The 12,849-nt window shown below is 37.8% G+C and overlaps 1 protein-coding gene across 1 annotated transcript in view; it reads left to right on the forward strand.

Moving 5' to 3' along the window:
* PTPRD (protein tyrosine phosphatase, receptor type D) overlaps positions 1 to 12,849 on the forward strand; it is a 462,091-nt gene that overhangs the window by 362,082 nt on the left and 87,160 nt on the right. Inside the window, exon 22 of the mRNA XM_027863069.1 lies at positions 7,622 to 7,745. Within this exon, the coding sequence (XP_027718870.1) occupies positions 7,622 to 7,745 (124 nt within the window). The remainder of the gene's footprint in view (positions 1 to 7,621; positions 7,746 to 12,849) is intronic.

Raw genomic sequence — 12,849 nt, forward strand, 5'->3', positions numbered from 1 at the left:
CTGTTCATTTGATGGGAGAGCTTTATAGGGCCTCTACTATCTTTCTTAATGCCTTCTTAATTTGGAAGATATTGAGACTGTTTTTGTACTCTGCCCTGAAAAAATTCATAAGTAAAAACTTTCATTAGATTTAAATCACCCCCAAAAATGACATCTGAACAAAGCCACCCCAAAAAAATGACGTCTGAAATTGTGGTTTTGGAAAAGGTGGAGAAGTCAAGTTTTATACAATCAATTTGTATAGTCATAGAATATTAGAAGTAGAAAAGATGTTAGGTAGACTTTAGGACAACCTCACTCTATATTATATAGATAGATATAGACCCAGAGGAGCCAAATGATTTTCTCAAGATTGCTTGGCCAGCAAATGGCAGAGTAGAAACCCATTTTACAGATGAGGAAACTGAAGCTGAGAAAGCTTACATGTCTGCGATCATATAGCAAATAAGATAACCAGGATATGAACCAAGATCCTCTGACCCCAAATCCAACTCAACATATATTTATTAAAGGCCTGCTGTATGCTAGGCACCGTGCTAAGCACTGAACATGAAAAAAGGCCAAAAAGAAAAAGTCCTTTCTCTCAGTCTAATGGGAGATAACATGCAAATAACTATATAAAAACAGGATATATAAATGGATAAATTGAAGATAGTCAACAGAGGGAAGGCACTAGCATGAAGGAAGATCAGGAAAGGCTTGCCTTGGACTTGAAGAAAGACAGAGAACCCAGGAGGTAGAGGATTCCAGGCATGAGAGACAGCCAGTGAAAATGTTCAGAAATGAGAGATGGAATACCTTGTTCATGGAACAGGAAGGAAGCCAGTGTTACTAGACTGTAGTATATGTGGAAGAAAGTAAGATGTAAAGGGACTAGGTAATGAAGGGTTTTAAAAGCCAAAGAAAATATGTTTTATTTTGTCCTGGAGACAGTAGAGAGCTGAGCTAACCTCTGAAATTTGTTGAATAAAGGATTGAGTTGGACCTGTGCTGTAAGATGATCAGTTTGACAGCTTAGTGGTAGATAGACTCAAATGAGGACAGATCTGGAGTGGGGAGTCCGACCAGCTGTTTCTACAATAGTCCAGGCAGGAGCTAATGATGACCTGCAGCAGAGTAGCAGCAGTGTCGTTGGAAATAGGGAGGTATGTATAAGAGATGGTACTGAGGTAGACGTGACAAGAGTTAGCATCAGATTAGACATGGAGGTTGGCAGAAAGTAGAGTCGAGTGTGACACCTAAGTTATGAGCCTGACTGCCCAGGAGGATGGTAGTACCCTCAAAAGTAAGAGGAAAATTGGAAGGGATGAAGGGCTTTGTGTGTGTGCGTGTGTGTGTGTGTGTGTGTGTTAATGAATTCAGTTTTGGACATGTTGAATTTAAGATGTCTGTGGAACATCCAGTTCAAGTTGTCCAATTGGCAGTTGAAATGTGAAAATGGAGGTGAGAAGAGTATTCTTCCTAGTGACATATGCTGTCTCCAAGTCACATTTTGTGCTCCATGGATTTTTTAGAGGCTTCCTGGAACCAAGGAAGACGACTTGGTTGAGATGTAGTTGAGATGAATACGTGTTTGTATTTACTCTCCTTCTCAGACACACTATGATTTGATTGTTTCCCAGAGCAGCAATGTAGAAAGAGTAATGAACTCAGAGTTCTAATTGCAAGCTGAAGACTCAGATCTGTTACTTACTGGCCTTGCAACTGTGAGCAAACATCTTAAGTACTCTGAGCCCTACTTTCCACCTATGCAAAAAGGGGAGAAGAAGATTTACCTCACAGAGCTGTGTAAGGAAAGTGATTTGTAAACTTGAAAGTGCTATACAAATTGGAATTGTTATAATGATAAAAATAATAATATCATTTTTCTGTTATTAATGGCAGACTCAGGCAAGATTGGAATTCTCAGCTTTCTGCCTCCATGCCAGTTTTCTTTTAATGTACACCACACTGACCCTCCATTTTTACTGTTTTAATTATACTTAGCAAAACTTCACTTTGCAGTTTCCAATTATTTGACTCTCTACATTTTACAAAATATATCTATTGCAAAGCATGGAAGCATGGGTACTTTTTAATTGTCCTACATTAATATGCTAGAATAATTCCTGTTAATGATTTTTAAATCCTAAGACTAAAACAATCCTTAACTGCCTAAAAGAGATCCCCTCAGTGACAACTTACTGTTCTAGGTCTTTAAAAGGTCCTGAGCTTAGCCTAAGGCAAAGCATATTATAAAAGAGGACAGTGAACTTTTATAACCTGTGGTCAAAAACAAAAGAGAAAAGAAAGATAAAAATTTTTTTGGTTCAAGGTCATTGAGAGTTCAGGTTGCTGTAAGAATAGACTGGTTAGCTTTACCCATATTTTGGCCAATGAATGAGAAGATCCATCTCTTCTATATAATTAGGTGTTTTTGTTAGCTGTTATGAAAACAAAACAAAACAAAAAGGATGTGTCCTTTTTGTGGTTTCTCTTTGATGATTTTCTAAAGGAGATATTTTGAGGATTTTGTCTTTAAAGCACTCTCACTGGCAGTGAAAGACTGGTGGTTAGTGTGTGTGTGAGTCTGTTGTCATGCGTGGTAAAGACCCCTCTCCCACTGAAGTAAAGTAGCTGGGACTTGGGGAATTCTTCTCCTAGGGTTCTGCTCTATGATTAAGGTTTGGGATTTTTTTGAAGATGGCTTGGCAGTTCTAACAATGTAATCTTGCTCATTTACTGTGATTCTAAGTGCAAATTTATAGCCACTCCAAAGTTTGGAAATCAAATTATGAACACAGAAAATAGTCCACTTGACTCTGATACCATCTGCTTTCTTCCCTAAGTTGTGTTCTGAGAGAACAGTTAAAAGCTAAGTGTGAGACGATAAAGGAGTGCAGCTGGAAAGGTTTCATTCCTTGCTCTGGCTTCTCATGAATGTACTGTAGGTAAATCTCTGCCTCATTTTCTCCTTCTGTTAAATGCAGCTTTATGTATTTTTTCAGTGTACCTGTTTCACTGCAGTGTCAATCTGCCTACTGCATCAGAATGCTCTGGTGGCCTGGTCAATCAATAATCCTTGGAAAAACCTCTTTGAGAAAATCTTAAGGATGAGACACTACACACATGAAATGTTTAAGTTTCTGTGATACTGGAAGGTTTGCATTTGAGGCTTTTCCTTTAATGCATGAAGTACTTGGTCATAATATCCTCTAGAAAGATGACTTTTCCTATGTGCCATCAACTCTTGCTTGGTTGGACATGCTGTTGAATTGATATCCTTCTGTTGCTAGCTGAGCAAGATATATTAATGATCATAATTTCTACTCTTTCCATCTCTCTTTCTGCCTGAGTTCACCTAAACCTGTTCTTCATCCTCATGACTTCAGTTCATTTATTCTTCTCTCTCCTCACAATGCATCACATACTTTCTGGTTTCATTTTCCTCTCCACTACTATCTATGTGACCTTGAGCAACCTCCCTGGGCCTCAGTTTCCTCATCTGTAAAATAAGAGGATTGGACTAGAATCAGTGCTTCTTCAACTGTGGATCAGAACAAAAAATTTTGCAACAGTAAAGGTTTCTGAACACACAAAGACCAAAAGATAATTCAAAATCAAACACCTAGTGAATCCAAAGTGTTTCGGGCACTTTGCATTGCACATATTCTCAGGTCACACAATGCCAACAAACTGCCTAAACTGAAAAGGGATTGTGAGTGGAAAAAAAATTTAAGAAGGCCTGGACTAGATGATTTCTGAAGTCCATTCCAGCTATAAACCTCTGATCTTTAACTTCTACCTGTTCACCAACCAGCTTAAGTTTCTGCTGTAATGCAGAGCTCTCTGGGTTAGGCACTGTGGGGTGACAGGCAATGAAATATTTAGGGACCTGACCTGGTGGAGTTCATATGGAAACATCAGAAATGGCAGAGGATGCTGTATGATCTCCAAGGCCCCTGCCAGCCCTAACATTCTCATTCTATGACTTTTTCCCTCTGGGTACCACCTTACCAAATACAGAGAGAAATAAAGGGGAATGAGAATTACTTACTGAGTCAGTATCACTGTACATTTGAATTTTTTACAAAGTGATCGAGACCTGTTGATCCAGCTTCTGTGTTTCCAAATGATGTGTCATCTAGGCCCTTGGCTTTTACTTATTCTGGTGGCTGGTCATTGCAGCGCTCATCTGCACATTTCCCAGACACCAGCAGAACAGGACATGCAATAAAGATCTGCCAACTGCCATTTCTTATCATCAGCTCTATTGAAGACTAATGAATAGGAGTCAAAGGATAAACAGTTGATGGCATTCGTCAGGCCTCTTGCTTTACCTCATTGCCATAGATAATGGGGCTTTGACCACATGTGCTTGGGTCTGTTGTCATTTTATTGATAAAGTTTTAAATTATTATTTTTACATTTTGCCTGCCCAGGGTGTTTATCCATCCTTACTAAACTTCTGGGCTTGGTTACTACTCGCCTGAACCTAACAACCTACAAGAACAGTGCTGATTCAACCAGAAAGACAGATCCAGATGGACAAATGCTGAATTACCTAAAGACAATTCAACATTTAATCATTTTTTTTTCTTTGTGAAACTGGTATAAATGTAGGCTGCCTCCCATCTGTTTCATCACATATATGAAGCCATCCTCATTTTTTAACAGGATATTTCAAAGGATTTGCTCCAGTATGACACAAGGTGATAGGGTAGAAGGAGACATAATTTGAGTTAAAGAGATAAAGGATAGTCATTTTCCATTGTGTTTCACTGAGATGACTCGTGCCTATTAGCTTAGTTCTTCCTAGCTGGCTGGTTGAATAACTTCTCCACCCTTGATGCATTATTCCCAGGGGATCACTCTCTAGAAAGCTGTACTGTAATACACTGAACAAATACATCTATTTTTGTGGTATAACCACAATTCCATTCTTCTTTTCTTCATTGGTCTGTATAGACAGTGGATATCTTATCCAGAGGGAGAAGAGAAGGTGAAATGAACAGAGGTAGAGACAAGTTGACGGAAATCTTTTAATTACTCTCATTTAATATAGGTGGTTTTGCATAGCTGTAGGTAAACTTTCATCCATTTGAAAGAAAAGTTTATCAGAGAATAGCATCTTCCAACAAAGACACTCAACATCTGTAGGATGTTCTTAGGACAGTTTCTAGAGAGAAAACAAGAAAAAAAGAGCTCATAGAACCAGAATTACTCCTTAGTTGAGCCTCAGGTTGGTGACAGCTGTAATTTCAGGATCGCAGTACTTAATGACTAAGCCCCAAGTTAATGAGTTTTAAGTATTAAAGGTTGATACACTAGTGACTGTTAACAATGCAGTTTCTCTAGTTTAACTCTCACCTTTTCTGTACAATCTGTGTGTCATCTAAAGTAATCACATTAGGGTTTCTCACTATAAGCCTCCCAAGAAACCAGAAATGGCCTTAATTACATTATTTGGTAGATTCCTGTTAAGGTACAGTACTCTGCAGAGAACTATTCAATCAACTGTGGCTATACAATTTGGAGAGACTTGTGTGGTCTGGGAAAGTAAAATCGGGTTGATTTTTGCAGAATAGTCCTTGGTGAATTGGATATCATTGATAATTGTATGATGTTCGGAAGTAATTTGAGGCAGTTAATAAATCCAATGAAATAATATTTGTAAAACACTTAGCACAGTGCCTTGCACATAGTAGGCACTTTATATGTACTATTTCTTTTTTCTTTACCTTCCCTTTTCCACTTACCACCAAACAGAAATTGGTTTTTCTCAGCAGGTCATATACATGAACTTAATATCTTAATTTTTAAGTATTTTACTAGGTATTTAATTTTTAGGTATTTACTTAACTCTGAACATTTGACTTTTGCATGTATCTATCTTTTAAGAAAACTATAGGCAGATTAAAAAAAAGTTTTTAAAAGTCATGACTTACTACAATGCCAAAAAATGGCCTTTAACCATATCACATAAATATCCTAAGTATTCCCCTCCCCCCCCAGATAAGCCTTCACTGAACTTTGTGTCTCCCTAATGCCTACTACAAGGCTCTACACACCATCACTGCTTAAATGTTTGAATGAAGGAATATTAGAAAATTGCATATTATTTGAAATGCTTATAAAGTTATTGATAATATAATTATTGTCCCCATTGTGACTGTAATTGTTTCCTGATTAGCCTCCTTGACTCAAGGCTCCTGGCTTTCTTCTTCATTCTCAACATAGTTCCCAAAGTTATTTTCCATGGTACAGGTTTGACCATGTAACTTCTTTGCTCAGTAAACTCTAGCTCCCTATTGCCCCTAGGATCAAATAGAAATTTCTTTGTTTGGATTTTAAAGCATTTTACAATAGCCTGAGGGCTCTTTATTTCCTCTAGGATTAAATAAAGATTCCTCTGTTTGGATTTCAAAGTCCTTTACAACTAGGTCTTGACCTACATTTCCAGGCATTTTATATTTTACTCCTCTTTACACACTCTGGGATTCAAGGAAACTGCCGGTCTTCTGGTTCCTAATCAGTCCCAGTCTTCATGGCTTTCTACAAGCTTTGTGCCTCTTAAAAATCTTAATTTTCCATCAAAGCTTAGATCAAATGCCAATTCCTACAAGGGACATATCCTGATTCCCAGCACCTAGTGCCTACAGTGGGTAGAGTGTCAGGCCTAGAGTCAGGAAGACTCATCTTCTTTGTTCAGATCTGGCCTCAGACACTTACTAGCTATGGGATCCTAGGCAAGTCACTAACCCTGTTGGCCTCAGTTTCCTCATCTGTAAAATGAAGTGGAGAAGGAAATGGCAAGCCACTCCAGTATCTTTGCCAAGAAAACCCAAATGGGGTTGTGAAGAGTCAGACTCCACTGAAAATGACTAAACAACATTTTACATATATTGTGTGTAAAGATGGTATGCATTTGTAAATGATGATATGCATATATAAAGAAGATATTCAATTCTTATGCATATCTTCTGATAAAATCTCCATATTAACCTGGGTTTTGTTTGTTTGTTCTAACTGAAAACCAATACGCCCAGAAAATCAATTGGTCTTCAATAACATTGGGCTACATAGATGAACTCTTCAACTGAAGTAAAGTTTGATCTGACTCTTTCAGTTGTTTGAATTAAACAAGTTGCCTTGTTACTTACTCTAGTAATTCATGCTCTCAAGTGCCTATGATTTCATCAACATGGGAATTCCCTTCAGTGATATAGCTTGCTATCCAATATTTATTATTGGATACTGGCACTGTGCTAAGCAAGAGGGCTTAAACCTGTCCCTACTTAAAAACAGTGCCTGCTCTCAAGGAGCTCACAGTTTAATGGGAGGAGTCGGGGAGGGAAATGGGGAAATTATACCAATAGTAGTGACCTCATAAGGTTGTTGTGAGGACAAAGGAAGGTCGTATAAACCTTCAGTTGCTACAAAAATGGCGACTGTTGTTCACATGACTATTTCATGTTGTGCTCCATATTAATCTTCATCTTTGTGTAAAGTTCATCTTGAAGTAATCTGGCTTCAGCATATAAAATGCGGTTACTTTTGCTCCTTTTGATAACTGTCCACAGTGTGTTGTTATATAAATATTGATTCTTGCTATGTTTTGTTGCCTGTTTTTCTTTTCAAGTCGATTGACCCTGGTCAGCAGTTCACATGGGAGCATTCAAATCTGGAAGTAAACAAACCAAAGAATAGATACGCAAATGTAATTGCATATGACCATTCTCGGGTACTTTTATCAGCAATAGAAGGTAAGGAAACCCTCCAAGCGTGTACATCCTTTCCATTGGTTGAAAAATTTGTATGTCTGGTTGTTAGCTTGCCCTGAAAAGTGAAATAATTGTGTCAAGTCAAAACTTCCTTTAGAACTTTTTTAAAATTGATTGGAGGTCTCCATAAAGATACTGGCTGATCACTTTTCAGGTATTGTATAGAAAAAATTCTTTTTTCCCTTATGGGTTAGAATAAATGGCTTATGAGATTTTAACTCAGAGTTAATACAGTACTGATTGAAGTACTCTGATACAGTACTCTGAAGAAGTTTCTGTGTTCCAGGTGTTTTCCAACTTTGCTTGAATCATGACATTATTGAACGCTAGAACTTGGAAGGGCCCTGAGTAATCATCTAGTCCAACTCTGATTTTATAGAGAAAGAAGTAAATTTTTACAAAGGGGAGATGACTTGCCCAAAGTCATCCAGCTAGATTATGGCAGAGCTAGAATTAGAATTCAGATCTCCTGCTTCCTAGACCTCTTTTTCTATACAACACTGACTTTCTTGTGGTATAGGATAAATTCTAATATTCTACATGTAGATTCAGCATGGATTTTTAAAGAGCAAGATAATATTCATTTTGATACATGCCTTCATTGAAACACATCTGCCATTTTTCTGCCAATTCATACAGCCTAATGTGATCTGCCTCTAATTTGTTCCTGGTAGCTCTCATAAGAACTTATGTCAAACAAATTAGGAGTTTCACTGTGCCCTCTGTTTAATTTCCTGTATGTATGTATGTATGTGTATATGTGTATGTGTATACAATATATATATATGTGTGTGTGTGTGTGTGTGTGTATTAAGTGAAACTAATCCTAATAATAATCCCAAAATAGAAGATTAGAGTGGGAGTAGAATTTAGAAGTCCTATAGTCTAACTTTCCACCCTATGTGGGAATCTCTCTCCAAGAGCTCCCAACCTCACAAGGCTGACCTCTCTCTCATTGTCCAACTTTCCTTGTCAGAATGTTGTTCCTTATATGTAGCCTAATTCCAGTTCCTTGTAACTTCCACCTTGATATTAGTTCTGTCTTTTTTGAGGTGTTTCCAATAAATCTAATCCATATATATTGCAAGGGCTCTCAAACATGCCCTTGGTTTGATAAGGCAGAACCAAGGTTAACTCAGAAAGATTGTATGATCGTAGACTCAGCCCTTCTCATGAAATGAATGCCTTAGCGTTAGGGGCAGCACCAAAGCATTGCCATGGGATTCTTGACAGTCTGAGAAGGGAAGCAAAGATAGACACCCAATTCCCTAGCTACTTTCCTGCCAAGGCAACATGGGTAGGAAGAGACAGGAAGAGGAAATTTCTCCTCAGGATTCCAGACTGTGAACTGATGCCCTTCTCAAGCCCCAGAGTCAGTCAGTCAATCAGTCATTCATCAGTAAGCATTTATTAAGCACTTCCTATGTGACAGGCTAAGCACTGGAGATACAAAGAAAGGCAAAGGACAGTTCCTGCCCTCAAGGAGTTTACAATCTTGTAGGAGAGGAAAACACACCAAAGAAAGCTGAAAAGTAGATGAGGAGGAAAATACCTGGTGGGGGACAGCAGTATCTGGTAAGAGGGGCATGATGGAGAAATTCAGAGGAGTATAGCTGAGTGGGAAGTGAAAAGATAGCTGGCCTAAGTACCTGCTTTAAATGAAGGTGAGAGACCGTCTGCAGGTAGGAAGAGAGGATGCCAGGGGCAGAATCTGCTGATGAAGTGTGAGTTCCAGTACTGAAGTGATCTTACAGGATAAAGAGGTTCCTGGGGCATGATGGAGAAATCCAAAGGGTTTGGCTTTTTTACCCTATAGACAGTTCAAGTCACCTAAAGTCAGCATGAAGGGGCAGCTTGATTACTTCGCTGACAGCTGGTAGCAGCCTTTCTCCCTACCTGTTCTTACTCTGCAGTGACACCACCCATTGCAGCTACGTTGGGGCTGAATTTGTTGCTTTTCTTAGACTTGTTATTCACTTGGTTCCATTGTGTCCAACTTGACCATCATGACCCCATTTGGGGTTTTTTTGGTGAAGATATTGGAATGGTTTGTCATTACCTTCTCCATCTCATTTTACAGATGAGGAGACTAAGGCAACTAGGGTTAAATGACTTGCCTAGGATCACATAGCTAGCCAGTGTGTGATACCAGATTTAAGCTCAGGTCCTTCTGACTCCAGGTGGCGTTGTATCCATTGTACCACCTAGCTGCCCTTATTCTAGCCTTAGTGATGGATGACCAATTAAGCTACTACCTCTGATATGGTACTAACTGCTTCTACATTAATAGTGCTAGCAGACAGCCTTCAAGTATTTAAAGAGACCCCTCATGTTTCCTGTTGTCTTTTCTTCTCCCTGCCTAACATTCCCAGCTCCTTTACTTGTCCTCTTGGGAAGTGGTTTCTAGTTGCCATCATCTAAACGTGAGATATTTTCAGTGCCTTTCTTACCATGAAATGCCAAGAAGAAAATACCATATTCCAGAAAGGGTCAAATCAGTACAGATTCATGGGACCTTCTTTTTGTAGGACCCTTCTTATACTTCAATAGTTTAAACAATCTTTGATCTGTTTAGTGTGTAATTTACTTCTGTCAGTGCAGATTGTCCTGTGCGATTCTTGTCCCCTTTCTTCTGTCCATCCCGCAAAGAGCACTTACAAAGTGCTTGAGGTGTTCCATTTGTTCTCCTGGTTTCTCTCAGTGAAACTCAAGGTTAGATTAGTTTGTTTTTTTTCTTTTTGTTTCATTTTGTTTGGCAGCTGGGTTGTACTGTTGACTCATGTGAAACTTGCAGTCAACTAAAACCCTGAATTCTTTTTCACTTGAGCAACTGTTAAGCTAAAATCCTCCCATGTAATCCATGAGGATTTTGCAGTTTAAACTTTTCAATCTAGAGAAATGCCTGTTTATCCTTAAGTTTGTAATTTTTTTTTCTTTTTAAATCTAAGATGTTTACGAGTGTAATAACTCCACAATATCTTCTACAAAAGACAAATTTGAGGTTGGTAGTCTCCTCAAAAGCCTCCTCAGTAAATTCTTTACTTCATTTAATTCATTTAGTCCTAGTCTTTTTTGAAATTACAATCTTTTTTCTTTATCATATTATTCCCCTACTCAAAAACCTTCAGTAGCTCCCCATTGCTATAGGACATTTTTATTTGCTCCATTTACTCCTGTAGAATAAAATAGAAAGTTATTACCCTAACAGTAGAATTGTGAATTGGGTATACTGTGATCTTCCAAGATCTGATGCCAACCCACCTTTCATTTTTTGCATCCTAGCACTTAGCACAATACCCTGCATATAATAAGTGCTTTAAAAAAAGTTTGTTGAATTGAAATAAATCACCCTTCCTCACCAAAGTGCCAAGTGAGATGGATTTTGTTTGTAGTTAAAAAGAAACAAAATTATAAAGAGAAGCAGAGTCTTTTTGACAGTGTTTTGGTTCCCCCTTAATAACTGAATTAGTTGGTGCTCATTTTCCATTTCACAAAATAAAGAAACTTGACCTTAGCCTCTTCAAAAGAGTGGGTTGCCAAGGTTAGTTATCTGTGCGACAGTGTCAATAAGGCAGCTGTCCTTTCGGGGCAACTGTTTATGAATCGTATTTCGTTGATCATTGTTTACATCCAAGTGCAGACTGCACATAGATCCTGGATGAGTACCGATTATGTTTGACTTTCTTTCCACTCTGCAGATATGTTAAGCAAATCAATGGTGATCCTTTGGTCTCAGATAATTCCAACAAAGAGCATCAATTTAGTCTCAAATATCAGAAAGCCAAGACTCTACTCCACTATGGAAAGCAAGAGTGTGAAATGAAAGACTAAAAATTTGGACTGGATTCTAGGAACAGATCTGTAACGGTCTTAGACAGAGGCACTGTCAGGATGCTTTGTGGTAGTATTCTTTTCTCCCTGCTAAACTAGGTCATTCAGTATTATCTGCTCTCTACACTTGGCCTTCTTTGTCATTATTAGTCCTTACAAGCGACTTTCCCACCATCTTCACAGTAAATAATATTGGAGTAGAAAGAATATGTTTCCATGTCCTCCCTACAAAAGAGGTTGATAAACACCTAGGGTTTGTGCCTCTACTCTTATTATGGTATAAAAGCCAAATAATTTGAATCAAATGAAAAATATTCTTTTTGTCTATTTTAGATCTAATTTTCCCAAAGCGAGCCCCAAGTTAAAAGCTGAACTAGAAACCTGAAGCCTCTTCAGATTCAGATATTCTATAATCTCAACAATTCAGTTCAATCTAACTGATGTTTATTATACACCATATTATCTGTAGTCTACCCTCAAGCAGACATTTTATTTCCTGGAGATAAAAGATGGTAGCACTGAGGAAGTAATAGTCTTTTCAAAATCGTAACAATTTGGAAATATAGATATATTGAAAACTGTACTCTTCTCACAAACCTGTTGTTATCATCATGATGTATTTATTATTGCTACTACTACTACTACTACTACTACTATATTAAGTTATGTTCAACTGGTGATCTAACTATGTTAATTTTTCCACCATTTTCAATTCATTATATCCATCAGCTATGGAATGCTTAAATGCTAGTTTGTATTTATATTATTATGACTTAGAACTTATAATAACTTATTTTCCCTGCTAACAAACAATCATTTTCTTTAGTAAAGAACCCTGCTTCTTTCAAATGAGTCTATACTTTGCTTATAAATTTACTTCTAACTTTTGAAGCCATTTAATTTTCTTTTGATTCTGTGATGACTACCCATGCAATGAACTAGGAAATTCTGTATGGAAGTAATAAGTTAAAGACGGGATTTTACAAAAGAAACCCCAGTGGCAATGCCTTCACACCCTGCCCTTTTCCCCAATTATGAATTATCATCTGATTTATTCATGAAGAGTATTAAGAACTCCTGTTTGTTTGGGCTTAAATTCCTATTTTTCAATGGTGTCATTAGAATCTTCTTCCTTTCCCAAGAAAACTTTGAGGCTTCTTAGTAGCATTTTTAGTAGCCTAATGAGAAGTATATTTTTCAAGGAGCAAACAACATAGAGGAGTGTAACACTTGTGTAGTACACTATCATTTTCCA

This window comes from Vombatus ursinus, unplaced genomic scaffold, assembly GCF_900497805.2.
Source record: "Vombatus ursinus unplaced genomic scaffold, bare-nosed wombat genome assembly UNPS02014770.1, whole genome shotgun sequence".
Lineage (NCBI taxonomy): Eukaryota > Metazoa > Chordata > Mammalia > Diprotodontia > Vombatidae > Vombatus > Vombatus ursinus.